The sequence below is a fragment of the Daphnia carinata genome, chromosome 3 (assembly GCF_022539665.2).
Source record: "Daphnia carinata strain CSIRO-1 chromosome 3, CSIRO_AGI_Dcar_HiC_V3, whole genome shotgun sequence".
In the NCBI taxonomy this organism is placed as follows: domain Eukaryota; kingdom Metazoa; phylum Arthropoda; class Branchiopoda; order Diplostraca; family Daphniidae; genus Daphnia; species Daphnia carinata.
In genome coordinates this window covers 793,222-808,001 of record NC_081333.1, presented here as the reverse complement: position 1 = coordinate 808,001, position 14,780 = coordinate 793,222, and the positions used below count along the sequence as shown (strand labels likewise).

At 37.7% G+C, this 14,780-nt stretch overlaps 2 protein-coding genes and 1 long non-coding RNA gene across 3 annotated transcripts in view; 2 read left to right on the top strand and 1 right to left on the bottom strand.

Annotated features, from left to right (window-relative positions):
• The first annotated feature begins 2,809 nt into the window (after window positions 1–2,809).
• Window positions 2,810–3,635, top strand: LOC130692923 (uncharacterized). Its single transcript, XR_009001592.2, has 4 exons — window positions 2,810–2,959; window positions 3,026–3,112; window positions 3,173–3,310; window positions 3,368–3,635. It is a non-coding gene; the product is annotated as an uncharacterized LOC130692923 (long non-coding RNA).
• Window positions 3,636–11,809: 8,174 nt separating this feature from the next.
• On the top strand, window positions 11,810–12,793 carry LOC130692910 (protein dj-1beta-like). The gene is made up of 5 exons (XM_057516005.2): window positions 11,810–11,937; window positions 12,022–12,074; window positions 12,136–12,367; window positions 12,439–12,561; window positions 12,620–12,793. Exons 1-5 carry the CDS (start codon window positions 11,904–11,906, stop codon window positions 12,739–12,741), a joined length of 564 nt encoding a protein of 187 aa, XP_057371988.1. The 5' UTR covers window positions 11,810–11,903; the 3' UTR covers window positions 12,742–12,793.
• A 584-nt stretch (window positions 12,794–13,377) lies between these two features.
• The window catches only part of LOC130692916 (arginine-glutamic acid dipeptide repeats protein-like), a 31,365-nt gene continuing 29,962 nt past the window's right edge, over window positions 13,378–14,780 (bottom strand). The window contains exons 20-21 of the mRNA XM_057516013.2: window positions 13,953–14,702; window positions 13,378–13,871 (exon numbers count right to left, since the gene is read on the bottom strand). Of these exons, the coding sequence (XP_057371996.1) occupies window positions 13,799–13,871; window positions 13,953–14,702 (823 nt within the window). The 3' untranslated portion in view covers window positions 13,378–13,798. The remainder of the gene's footprint in view (window positions 13,872–13,952; window positions 14,703–14,780) is intronic.

Here is a 14,780-nt window from a genome sequence, read left to right as displayed (position 1 = left end):
TGTAAATCATATTCGATTTCTTGACAAAGGCGCGCTAGACAAAGAGTATTAAAGTGAGGTGGGCTCATACATCCCAAACACTACAGTCAAAGAGATGTCAATTTCATTTCACATGAAAAAGAATTTCACGTTATTTAATGGATGCGCTACGTGTTCAGTGACTTTTCTTACTTTCCGTTTAGCTTGAAACTTAATTCTCTTTAATGTTTCATGCTAAAATGTGATAAGAATGAAAATAGATAGTAGATTTCGATGGCAAAAGAAAAGACCGACGTCCCAGGCTTTCCACCATAATTGTATTTTCTGACCGATACTTGAACTGTGTTAAAAAAAGATTGTATCATTGAAAATGTTTTTAGTAGATCACTTGGGATGAGTACGAAGTATACGATCTACAAAAGATTCAACTGATAGGCCTATGTCCAAATGTAGAATTAAGTTCGACATGAAAGTGTTTAAAGAAAAAAAAAAATAGACAGCGAATGCGCATTAAGAATTTTCATTGAAGCCATACGATTTGTGTCAAAAATCTTCTTGATACTTTTTTCATCAAGAAAACTAATGGTTTTGTCTATCGTATTTTGGTTGAAGTGTAGTTACAGATTTACTACCAGCATATCGAACATGTTACGACGACACTTGGAAAACATTATGATAGGTTTAAAAGAGAAGCTTTTTCGTGTGCTGTTGACATGGATGGACGCAGCTGGAAATCTTCTTTTTTCTTTTCCAATAATTTCTGTTAACTTCTTGCACTGTTAAATCTCGGTCCTTATTAGGAAATTTCAGCTACAGCGTAAAATAGCATCTGTTTTAACATGGGGTCATTTTGCAACTAGCGTCTTCCAAATTGCAATTTGCAAAGTTACTGCGCTCAACTGAAGAGGTTTAAAAAATAGAATTTGGCAACACTGTTTTATTTGAAAGGAGAAAAAAGATCAATATTGTGCTTCCTTGCTATTTAACATAATGACCGCAATAGCAATTATTTTTTATTCCACTGAAAGTCTGACGATTTTGAACGCCCAATTGGCATGCATTTGAAGTTTACTGAGTGAAAATTTACTGATGCTGCAACTTCGTTCCTCGTCGTTCAAGCAGAATAACTAAAAAGCACATCATATGCGATAGGTCACAGTGTAAATTAGCGCTGTATTAAAGGAAAGTGATTTGAAAACATAATAGCCATGAACAAAGCTGATCGAATTTTAAACGTTACCATTAACTCTAGAATAAATTGGTGATGCGACTAGAGTTGAACGGTTTTTTTTTTTTTGGCAAGTACCATTGTTTTACTCTTTTAAAGTTGTCAGCTAAAACCGTCACCTACGGAATACTACTGATGGCTACATGTTGTGGAAAACGAACCTTCAAGCATTCTTTACACTACGCAAAAATTTATATTTTCCAATTCGGGACACAAATGGTTAGCTTCCTTCTAAAAACATGGTTTAACAGGTAACCTAGCAACGAATAGAACGTCACTCGGGAAGGGTTTTTAGTTAGGGAGGACAAAGCAATGAGGCCCAATTTTAGATTTGCTAAATGGTCGTGGACGCCGCTAGATGGCATTTCACTTGAAGACGTTGTCCCATGTAACTTAGTCATGAGAAACATATGCGATATCACTATGGCAATCCGTTTAACCCAAAAAAAAAATAAAAATATTGGCCTTTTTTTTCTATTTCACTGCTATCGCCATCTACCGGTGGATAGCAGTAAAACAGAAAGTAGGCGAGTTTTTTTTTTTTTTTTTTTTGGGGGCGGGGGGTAAAACGGATTGCCATACATTGCATCAGCTAGACTTATCCATTCGCCAACCCAAGTGTGCATATGTCTTTCTTTGACAATTATTTTATTTTGCTACTGTGTTTGGTAAACTGCAATTATGCCCAATATTTTTGTCTTTGCATTTTAGGTCTACTCTTAGATGATCTATACCTGATCCTGTGTTCTAAAGTGATCTGCTTTCACAGCTACATTTCTGTGTTCTTTTCCGTTGGTCTATGGTTCTGAATTGAGGCAGGTATATCTATTATGCTATGTCATTAAGTACTATAGGTAAAAGAATAACTGAAGTTGATTTGAGATCTATTCTGATTCTCCTGATATACATCTTAGCAGGTTTTTATTTGCTTTTCAACATCCATTTCATAGTGATACATGTGGCTTTGATTAATATTACCATAAAGACTGCCAAAAATGGGTGGGGTATGGAAACCCAGAAATGGCATGAATTCAACAGCAAACATGGATTAGGTACTTCTCGGTTTTTTGTCTATAGAAAAAGTATTTTTAATGCTATTATTTTGCATTCACAGAATTTTAGTGTGGGATCAAGTCAAGTCTGGAAGTGTTACAGGATGGAAGAGTCGGCCTGTAGTTGAAAAAACACAGACTGCATTACCGTTAAGGTATGAGGTAAAGTAATAGAGTAATGCAAATTGTCTAATGAGAAGTATCATCTTGTGTTAATGAATCCGGTACAACAGCAATCCTTTATAGTTCTGTCACAGCTAGAAGCCTCAAATAATTCTGCTTCTCTGGCTAAAGAACAACTTGTCCTTTACGTTCAGAGTGTTGGTGAAACTGGGTACTTAAACACCTGTAAAAGGCCGATATTTATTTTATTTTTTGGGGGGGGTAAAACGGATTGCCGTACGCGCTAGCGCTGTAACATACTGGCGCGCTAGCATTGCGCCGAATATTCGGTGTATTATGGCAATCCGTTTTACCCCCCCCCCCCCCCCCCCCCCCCCCCCCCCTCAAAAAAAAAAAAAAATCGGCCTTTTTTTCCTGTTTCACTGCTATCGCCGTCTACCGGTCGGTATATGGTGACAGCAACCGAAATAACTGCCAGCAAAAAGCAAAGAGATGCCAAAGGTGAGACATGCTGGAAAAGCTTGATACGAATGTGTAGGCGTAGTTTTGGAATTCAGAGGTGCTAGCCGGCTGTTTGGTGAAACTTCAGTTAAATTTGGTTTCAATTCAATGTTTTACTTATTAGTTGTGTGATTACGCAAAGGATTGCGCCATCCAGGCAATGTGGATATTCTGCCATGTACATGATAAACCTAGGATTCTTCGTCAACATGCAAGATGTAACCCCATGGTAATGCTTTTCCGCTGAATTTGTTTAATTTTCTAATTTTAATCGTCAATGTCGTATTAGCAAACTACTATTGACAGAAAAGCTGATACATTGGGACGATGGTTACAGCAAGTGTGATGAATAAATCACCATGGATCAGTTGCCTTGCCTTCCCAATTGCAACAAAGACAAATCATGGAGTAAAAAAAACATTAAAAGGTGGTACTATTTTAATTGCTGTAATTGATATATCACTAAGTGCTGATATGTGTGTAGAACGTGCTGGAATTCATGTCATGCTGAAGAGGACTAAAAAAAAAAAAGTTGTATCCATGAAGCAGCTCATTAGTCATGTCCCAAACCAATGCCTGCGTTCACAATTTTTATTCTGAACTGATACCTACCAAATTCCTTTTCCATAAAATGAGGTGATATGAGGTTATGAAGAACAACTTGTGCTTTATGTTCAGAGTGTTGGTGAAACTGGGTACTTAAATGGCCCTAAAGATGTTTCACTTTGCTGCAATTGCAGCGATGAACATCATACATGGACTCTTAAGGTATGAAAGGAATTTTCTTCAAATAATTTTTAATTTAAGACGAAGCATTTCTCCTCCTTTTTGCCAACCATGTCTAATCTACGAAAAAATATTTATCCAATAGGAAAGGATTTTCCTATACTGGGAACACAACTATCAACAATGCAACATTCTACGGGTGCTAGTTTATCATTCAAGAGCCTTATACAATGATTTTCATCTGCAATTTGTATGGCCTTTCCCAAGCTTCTGCCAGAAGTTAAATCTATGAGTCATGTAAGTTACATGAGCAACAATTGATATGCTTAATGGTGTGGTTTTTCTTTTCTCAATATAGGTTAATAGTAACATTGGATCTGAAAAGATTCTTGGTTGGGGCAAGACACTGAATAAATTGTAATGATTGGATGGATGACATAGCATATCTATACTTCATTCGGATTCCCCAGACGGTATTTGATATTTAAAAAATTGAAGTGCATATCTGGGCTCCCTTTTTTTCTGTAGCCCCGTTTCCCCTTGACTCATAATAAGCCCGTAGGGGGTCATGCCCCTACTGTACGGTATATATAAAAACAACATATACCGAGGTTTGGAGGGCTCTGGCCGGAAAGGGGACGTGGGGGTCCGCTTAGTCCGATGATGTGTTCACGGAGGGCGATGTGGCTACCCACAAATCCGAATTAAAGGTTAATCGCTCCTGTGAAAATGTTCCATTTCTTCGGCTCTTCTTCCGGCTTCTCTTAGCCAAGCACCGGGTAATCTCCCCCGGTGGGTCAAACAGGGCAGTGTCTCCCCTTGCCTTGGTTGACGGCAACTTTTGTAAGGGGTTGTATATCCCTTCAAAAGTTGCAAAAACAATTGAATTGTGCAGAGAATTGTCATTAAAAAACTATTTGAAACAATTTTTTTGCAAAACGGGATTCATGTATTGATTTTGATTGCTGTATTACTTAATAGGGTGCTTCGGAGTATTTTATTCATCATTTATCAAACAGGTAATGCACAATTGATGTTTAAACCTTGGTTATTAGTACATACGTGATAGCTTTTTATCCATTCTGGTTTTTTCAATTTTGACTCTGGGGAATCGAACCCTTTATTTTCGGCTTATCAGGCCGATGCTCTACCATTGAGCCACAAGTTATGTTATCGCAAGTTGTGTTTTTTATTTTAAGCTACGGACATCCCATTTTCACTTAGAATAATTTTGATGATTGTTTTAAAACAAAAAACACAACTTGAGATAACATCACTGTGTCTCAATGTTAGAGCATCGGCGTTGCACGCTGAATGTCTTTCAAGTGAAACAGAAAAAAAAGACGAACAAAGAAAGACATATGCACACTTGGGTTGGCGAATGGGTAAGTCTGATGCAAATGTATGGCAATCCGTTTTACCCAATTGATGTTGATGTTGATTGAATGCTGATTCGGGGAAAATTCCTGTTTTTAAAATTAAGTTAATTATTTTTGAAATACACGGAATATTTAACGCAATGCTAACGCGCCAGTACGCTACAGCGTTAGCGCGATACGGCAGAAAGTCGGGCTTAGATTGTCGGGCTTAACATTTTTTCCTATTGAAAAATAATATAATTAAATCCAGATAACTATATATGTATCTGATTCAAACTTTAACAAGGAGTAAGAAAATGAAATTTGTTTTTAAGTAGAGTTTATGGTTTTTGAATAATCAAAGAAGTATGATGTGTCATGCTAGCGCTGTAGCGTACTGGCGCGCTTGTAATGGTTTCGATTCGCACACACACTATTTTTATATTTTAGAGTACTCCAAAACCTTATAATCTACGTAAAAATAAATTCCATTTTCGTGTTCCTTGGTTAATTTTGAATGAGAATCATGTATAGTTATCTAGATTTAACGCTATTTTTTTTTTAATAGGAAAAAACTTTAAGCCCGGCAATATAAGCGCGGGCTCATTTTTTAGCCCAACTTTTATCGTTTTTTAAGTTTTATTCAAAAACTATGAGTCCCACGTGAAAACAACCCTCGCATTCGTGATGCCCGCTCAATTCTGTATTGAAACCATGTATTTAAAGCGAAATCAAAAATTTTGCCAAAATTGAAAAAGTAATAAGGCTATAGCCTTCTCACTTTTCCAATTTTCTATAAATCCTAGATTTCATAAAAAAATACATTATTCCGATGCGAAATTGATCACTGATCAGGAAAATAGGGTATATTTTTATATTGGGCTTATAGATTTTGAATTAACCGTAAAAAACAGAAAGTCGAGCTTATTTAGTCGGTCTTAAAATTTTTTTCGGTCAGTGGATGTAGAAAATTAACTAGAAACGTGACCGGTAGATGACGATAGCTGTAAAACAGAAAAAAAGGCCAGTCTTTTTTATTTGTTATTTTGGGTAAAACGGATTGCCATAGATTCTTTTTTTAGTATGGCAATCCGTTTTACATAAAAAAAAAAAAAAAAAATGGCGGAAAAAAAAAATCGCACTTTTTTCTCTTTTTTCTACCCGTAGCCATCTATCAGTCGGTTTCGTTATTACAGGCATGTAAGCAATTTGAGTTAATTGTATCCCATTAGCAGTTAATTGAGTAGCGTGGCTGGAGAACAACGCGTGGCTGGAGGAACAATTGAAAAATGGATAAGATAATAAAACAAAAAAATGGTAAGTATAAACATTATTATATTGGTTTTCAATTATTAATTATTGTTTATTAGATCAAATTATGAAGCTGCAGGCCCAGTTATTGGAACAACACAAAATATTAGATAACAAAGCTAAGGATCGTAGGCCTAACACGTAATGATTCTATTTATTTGCTTTTATTCATTCGTGTTTTGTAGTTCAAATTTTGAGTCTTCAAGCTCAGCTAGGAGAAAAGAACAAATTGGAACGGAACAGTTTCCAAACAGTGAAGGAGTTTTTCAAAACTCATCTCTAACTGAACGTGAGGATGAGTTGGCATTAGGCGAACACAGCCAGGTACCTAAAGTTTTCAAATAAGAATTCAAAATAAGTATAGAATTTTAAAAAACAATTATTTATTGCTTAGTTATTCAGTCCACCACATGACAGTGTGTTAAATTTAAATTCTGTTAGTGCTGCACTAAAAGAATCGTTAGTAATAAGCTCATGCAGTGAAGGAACTGAACAATTGTCGGAACGTATTTGGGCCGAAAATGGGTGTGGTACAGAAACCCAGAAATGGCACAAGTTCAACATGAAACATGGATTAGGTACTTTTCGGTTTTTTGTCTATCGAAAAAGTATTTTTAATGCTATTATTTTGCATTCACAGATTTTAACGGGGGATCAAATCAAGTCTGGAAGTGTTACAGGATGGAAGAGTGAGCCTACAGATGAAAAAACACTGAGTGCATTACCGTAAGGTGTGAGGTAAATTAATAGAGTAATGCAAATTGCCTAATGAGAAGTACCATCTTGTGTTAATGAATCCAGTACAACAGCAATCCTTTATAGTTCTGTCACAGCTAGAAGCCTCACATAATTCTGCTTCTCTGTCTAAAGAACAACTTGTCCTTTATGTTCAGAGTGTTGGGGAAACTGGGTACTTAAATGGCCCTAAAGATGTTTTAATTTTGCTGCTATTGCAGAGATGAACATCATACATGGACTCTTTAGGTATGAAAGGATTTTTCTTCAAATAATTTTGAATTTATGACGAAGAATTTCTCCTCCTTTTGCCAACCAGGTCTTATCTACCAAAAAAAATTTTATCCAATAGGAAAGGATTTTCATGTACTGGGAACACAACTATCAACAATGCAACATTCTACAGGTGCTAGTTTATCATTCAAGAGCCTTATACAATGAAGTTAATCTGCAATTTGTATGTCCTTTCCCAAGCTTCCACCAGAAGTTGAATCTATGAGTCATGTAAGTTCCATGATCAACAGTTGATATGTTTAACGGTGTTGTTTTTCTTTTCTCAATATAGGTTAATAGTAACATTGGATCTGAAAAGATTCTTGGTTGGGGCAAGACACTGAATAAATTGTATTGATTGGACGGATGACATGACATTGCTATACTTAATTCGGATTCCCCAGACGGTATTTGATATTTAAAAAATTGAAGTGCATATCTGGGCTCCCTTCTTTTCTGAAGCCCCGTTTCCCCTTGACTCATAATAAGCCCGTAGGGGGTCATGCCCCTACTGTACGGTATATATAAAAACAACATATACCGAGGTTTGGAGGGCTCTGGCCGGAAAGGGGACGTGGGGTGCCGCTTCGTCCGATGATGTGTTCACGGAGGGTGACGTGGCTGCCCACAAATCCGAACTAAAGGTTAATCGCTCCTGTAAAAATGTTCCAAATCTTCAGCTCTTCTTCCGGCTTCTCTTAGCCAATCACCGGGTAATCTCCCCGGTGGGTCAACAAGGCAGTGTCTCCCCCTGCCTGGGTTGACGGCAACTTTTGAAAGGGCTATTGTGCCTTTTTAAAGTTGCAAAAATAATTGTAATGTGCAGAGAATTGTCAATAAAATTGTTTTTATAAAATATTTTTTGCAAAATTTGTTTCTTTCATTGTCTGTGTTCGCTGTGTTTATTTATCACCTTTATCAATATTTTTTTTTATTTAGCTTGCTCAATTCAATTTTATAGTTTATACCACTTTTGATGGTAAGCATTGTTTCCATTGGTTTATCGTTTATCTGTAAGCATTTAATTATTATCCAGGGATCGAACCCTCGATGTTCGGCATACCGCGCCAATGCTCTACCAATGAGCCATGAATCATGTGATCTTAAGTTGTTTTTTTTCTAGTCACTTGCGGACTTGCATTTACACTTAGAATAAAACTGAAATGCAATACTACAATATTGTCTTCTACATTTATTCTGCTTCATTTTTTTACATCTATTGAGGTTTGAACCTGGGTAACAGATTTCGCAGCTAAAGGCTCTACCACAGAGCTATGGACCTTATGAAAGCAGTAGACAGATAAACATATAGTTGTGAAAGACTGCATAAACATCCTAGACGATAACATATGATATGCGATAATAAAGAATTGAAATATATCTCGTGGCTCAATGTTAGAGCTTCGGCGTTGCACGCTGAATGTCTGGGGATCGGTTCCCATACGAGTAAAACAAAATACAAAATTACTTCATAAAATTTCCAGATTGTTCCTTGAATTTAAGTTGAAGAATTCAAAGAGTGTAATAAATAATACTTACAGATAAACGATAAACCAATGGAAACAATGCTTACCATCAAAGGTGACAAAAACAATAAAGGTGAATTAAGCAAGCTAAATATAAAAAATGTAACGTGTGAACATAGCGAATACAGACAATGAAAATAACGAATTTTGCAAAAAAATTTTATAAAAAAAATTTTATTGACAATTTTCTGCACATTACAATTATTTTTGCAACTTTAAAAAGGCACAATAGCCCTTTCAAAAGTTGCCGTCAACCCAGGCAGGGGGAGACACTGCCTTGTTGACCCACCGGGGAGATTACCCGGTGATTGGCTAAGAGAAGCCGGAAGAAGAGCTGAAGATTTGGAACATTTTTACAGGAGCGATTAACCTTTAGTTCGGATTTGTGGGTAGCCAGGTCGCCCTCCGTGAACACATCATCGGACGAAGCGGCACCCCACGTCCCCTTTCCGGCCAGAGCCCTCCAAACCTCGGTATATGTTGTTTTTATATATACCGTACAGTAGGGGCATGACCCCCTACGGGCTTATTACGAGTCAAGGGGAAACGGGGCTACGGAAAGGAAGGGAGCCCAGATATGCACTTCAATTTTTTTAATATCAAATACCGTCTCGGGAATCCGAATGAAATATAGAAATATCATGTCATCCATCCAATCATTACAATTTATTCAGTGTCATGCCCCAACCAAGAATTTTTTCAGATCCAATGTTACTATTAACCTACACTGAGAAAAGAAAAACAACACCATTAAGCATCTCAATTGTTGCTCATGTGACTTACATGACTCATAGATTCAACTTCTGGCAGAAGCTCGGGAAAGGCCATACAAATTGTAGATGAAAATCATTGTATAAGGCTCTTGAAGGATAAAATAACACCCCTAGAATGTTGCATTGCTGATAGTTGTGTTCCCAGTATGCTGAAAATCCTTTCCTATTGGATAAATTTTTTTTTGTAGATTAGACATGGTTGGCAAAAAGGAGGAGAAAAGCTTCATCATAAATTCAAAAATTTTTCAAGAAAATTCCTTTCATACCTAAAGAGTCCATGTATGATGTTCATCGCTGCAATGCCAGTGAAGTGAAACATCTTTAGGGCCATTTAAGTACCCAGCTTCACCAATACTCTGAATGTAAAGGACAAGCTGTTCTTTTAGCAAGGGAACCATAATTATTTGAGGCTTCTAGCTGTGACAGAACTATAAAGGATTGCTGTTACACAAGATTCATTTACACAAGATGGTACTTCTCATTAGACAATGTGCATACTCTATTACTTTACCTCATACCTTAATGGTAATGCACTCTCAGTGTTTTTTCAGCTGTAGGCTCACTCTTCCATCCTGTAACACTTCCAGACTTGACTTATCCCACACTAAAATTCTGTGAATGCAAAATAATAGCATTTAAAATACTTTTTCGGTAGACAAAAAACCGAAAAGTACCTAATCCATGTTTGATGTTGAACTCATGCCATTTCTGGGTTTCCGTACCACACCCATTTTCGGCAGTCTTTATGGTAATATTAATCAAAGCCACATGTACCACTATGAAATGGATGTTGAAAAGCAAATAAACACCTGTTGAGATGGATATCAGGAGAATCAGAATAGATCTCAATCAACTTCAGTTATTCTTTTCCCTATAGTACTTAGTGACATAGCATAATAGATATACCTGCCTCAATTCAGAACCATAGACCAACGGAAAAGAACACAGAAATGTAGCTGTGAAAGCAGATCACTTTAGAACAAAGGATCAGGTATAGATCATCTAAGAGTAGATCTAAAATGCAAAGACAAAAATATTGGGCATAATTGCAGTTTACCAAACATAGTAGCAAAGTAAATAATTGTCAAAGAAAGACATATGCACACTTGGGTTGGCGAATGGGTAAGTCTGATGCAATGTATGGCAATCCGTTTTACCCCCCCCCCCCCCCCCCCCAAAAAAAAAAAAAAAAAAAAAAAATAAAAATAAAAATATCTGCCTTACTTTCTGTTTTACTGCTACCCACCGGTAGATGGCGATAGCAGTGAAATAGAAAAAAAGGCCGATATTTTTCTTTTTTTTTTGGGTAAAACGGATTGCCATAATGGCAATCCGCTTAACCCAAAAAAAATATATATATCGGCTTTTTTTCTGTTTCACTGCTATCGCCATCTACCTAGATTTATAGTTAATTTTCTATATATACTCAGCGAATGTTTCCGCCGCATCGCACTAGCGCTGTAGCGTACTAGCGCGCTAGCATTTTCTCAAATATTAAAACAATGACCTTAATGAAAAAATAGCAATATCTTCAGAATCAGCATTCAATTTTGAGTATACCCAATGATTTTTAACCAATTCCGATGAGTGTCAGTTTTTGCAGAAATGTTTTTTAAGCCCGACCGAGAAAAGTCGGGCTTATCTAATCCGGCTTAAAAATTTTTCGGTCAGTGTGTGTAGAGAATTAAATAGAAATATGACCGGTAGATGGCGATAGCAGTAAAATAGAAAAAAGGCCAATATTTTTTATTTTTATTTTGGGTAAAACGGATTGCCATATGTGTAAATCATCTGTGCCTAATAATCAGTTTGATCAATGATATTATTCTGTTGATTTGTAGGGGGTAAATGTTTCATATAAGATATATGTTGCCAGGTAAGGGAAAAGGTTGAGAGAGGGAGGTTGATGAAGGAGGTAATCATAAGATTCATAACGTACACTGCTCAATTACACATTACACCAAAACAAAATAAATATTATTTTGAAATACAAGAGCCATTTGTTGCACAGGACAAAATAAAAACAAACAAAACCATAAAGAATTAAGACACTAGGAAGACGGCAACGTCTTTTTTCACCGTATGTATGGATAAGTTAAGAAGCTCGAAATTCACCCGCTAGCTATTTAAAATATGCGCGCTAGCTAGATAACGGAACGCACCAGCGCGCCAGCAAGAACAAGTTGGAGTGAAATCTCAGCGGTATCCCGTTTCCTACGAAATTATTTTGTTGTTTTCAGACGAAGCATACGAATCTAGATTCGTCTGACACGCAATTTAACGTGTTGCTAAGTTTTCTTGCATTTATTAATTGTACCATGAGCAAACGAGCACTTATTATTCTAGCTGAGGGCAAGTTTTTTTTCAACCCTATTTTCTCCTTCCTCATAAATAGATTTTAGGATTTACTTCTATCACAATTATTGAAATGCATAGGAGCGGAAGAAATGGAAGCAGTTATAACAATTGACACTCTACGTCGGGGTGGGGTAGGTTAGACATACGAATACAAAACACTGATGACATTCTAAAAAGCATTCTCATTTACAGATTGATGTAACAGTTGCTGGACTTGCTGGAAAAGATACTGTTAAATGCAGTCGGATGGTGTCTATTGTTCCAGACACGAGTCTGGAAGAGGCTCATGCAACCTCACCTTATGATGCAGTTATACTTCCTGGTGGCCTGAAAGGATCTGAACTTCTTAGTGAAGCCCCTTTAGTTGGGCAAATCTTGAAGCAACATGAAAATGGAGGGAAAATTGTTGCAGCAATTTGCGCAGGTATCATAAATAAAATTGTACTGGCATACCCTAGCACAATGTGTGAAGAGATTCTTTTTAATGCATTACAGCTCCTATTGCCTTTAAATCTCACAGTATTGCCCTGGGCAAGCAAATAACATCTTATCCTAGCATGAAAGAGAGGCTGGTTGATAATTATAAGTATGTTGATGATGAACGAGTTGTGATAGATGGTAAATACTTAGTTGAATTTCGCTGCTACTTAAAAAAATGCTAATAAACTGCCTTCAGGTAACGTGACAACCAGCCAAGGGCCTGGCACAGCATTTGAATTTGCTCTGTCGTTGGTAGAGCAACTTGCTGGTAAAGAAGCAGCTGACCCACTGGTCAATCAAATGCTTTTAAAATTGTGAATATGAACGGCTTAAACCCAAACTGATAAATTATAATGTTTGCACAGTTAAAGCTGTGCAGTAGATATTACTAACTTATATGAAATGTTTGTTGCAGGAAAATGTAGACAGTCAATAAAGTTTCTGATCTAGATGTGCAAAACTTGTAAGCAGTTACTCATAATATATTTACAACTGTTATAGTAATCAGTGTAATAAGGCCTTGTTGAAGACAAAAGAGCTTATCCAATAAATTAGATTCATATAAACATTACATGAAGTTTTCAAGAAGAAATTGTTTGAATGCATCAATTACTAGATGATTAATTAATTACTGGGTTTTATCCCATACACCCTCAATATTGCTACATAGGCTTTTCTATGGCTGAGGAATCGCGTGGGTTTGTGCATCTAAACAACACGCGTAGAATAAATTTAAAAAAAATATATATAAATAAATAACAATTCTTGTAGTTCAAACTATTGCCAATAAGTCATTACTCCTGCACTACTAAACATGGCTGCTACATTATTATTTGAAACTATCTGCACCCAAAAATGTGTAATAATTACAGTACATATCGAATGGACATTGGGTCAATGGAAAATAAAGTCTAGCAACAGGATAGAACAAGAAGTGAACTAAACCTGAAACCGTAAGAGAAAATCTCTTCATATTTATTACTGTAGTTGCACACGCAATAGTACAAGAACACGAGAATTTCAAGATGTGGAGAGAGAAGGGAGATTGGTGCTCAAACACCAGTGGGACTCCTCTCTTATAGCATTGCCAGTTACTACTTTAAAATGTCAAACGATAGCAAAACTTGTTAGGGTTGTATGTACACAAAGGAATTGAGAAATAAAAAAATAAAAAAAAAAAAAAAAAAAATAAAAAAAGGGGAAAATATAAAAAAAAAAAAAAAAAACAGTTTAAAAAAAAAACATTATTATTAATTTTTTTTTGTTTTGCTTTAAAAGCCATCGTTTCTTAATTTTTTTTTTGAAGGGATGAAAAAGCGAGAGAATAAGAACCACAATATTTTATTTATTCATTATCGGCATTCAAGATCTCGAACTAAGGTCGACCCCCACGAGCAGCTTCTTCGATGGCTCGCACCTTCATCTCTCTCTCACGTTGCTGCTGTTGCCTGGATTGAGACAATGAGATTTCATTAAGAAACTGGCCGAACCAGAAGAAGCCGTCGTCACGTGTTCCAAAATTATTATACCTAATGTACTCTTCGTGTTGAGCAACAATATTGGGATGAGCATGGGGATGTAGGGAAGGACCAGAAGGTGGGCCGGAGGGTGGAGCACCGGGGTGAGGGAACCGCTGCTCCATCATCTGCCGCTGGAGCTGCTGCTCAGCTGCAAACTGCCGAGCAAACTGTTCGTCGTAGGGACGACCCAGCATGGCGGCAGCAGCGGCGGGATGCAGTCCGAGCGCGCTGTCTTGGTGGAGCATTCCCGGCGGAGGTCTGGGGTAGCCTGCGTTCAGAGGGAATCCCGGCGGCGGTGGCATATCTTGACCTGAGGGATGGAGATGTAGGTGATTGTGAGTGTGGGCGTGAGCGTGAGTGTGGAGTTCGGGGTTAAGACCAGCCATTTGAAGACGAAGTTGGTCCGCCATTGCTGCATGGATCCGCTCGGCCTGTAGTCGATCCACGGCTGCTTGATGGTCGCGCGCCTGAGCCTCGGAACGCGGATCTCCTGGTCCACCTCCACCACCACCGCCGCCGCCGCCACCGCCGCCGCCTCCTCCGCCGCCGCCACCACCTCCGCTGCCAGGTCCTGGAGGTCCGCCCATCGAGCCTCCCATACCGCTAGGCAGCTGCAGGCCGAGCCGCTCGAGTCGTTCGCGTTCCATCGGGTTCAGTCCGCCGCCTCCAGCTGGATTACCTCCCAATTGGTACAAACCGAAACCGGGAGGAGGACCTAATCCTGCACCAGGAGGCGGGCCGCCAGGTATTCCAGCATACCTATTTGATTTCAATTATTTATTTATTTATTTTTTTTTGGAAATTTGAAACATTTTCAAATCAAACGTTTCGAACTAG

Bases quoted from the DNA above. Each gene is read 5' to 3' on its own strand.
- LOC130692910 (XM_057516005.2), top strand. From the start codon at position 11,904: ATGAGCAAACGAGCACTTATTATTCTAGCTGAGG. The intron at 12,075-12,135 runs GTAGGTTAGACA...TCTCATTTACAG, and splicing joins ACACTCTACGTCGGGGTGGG to ATTGATGTAACAGTTGCTGG. The intron at 12,562-12,619 runs GTAAATACTTAG...AACTGCCTTCAG, and splicing joins TGAACGAGTTGTGATAGATG to GTAACGTGACAACCAGCCAA.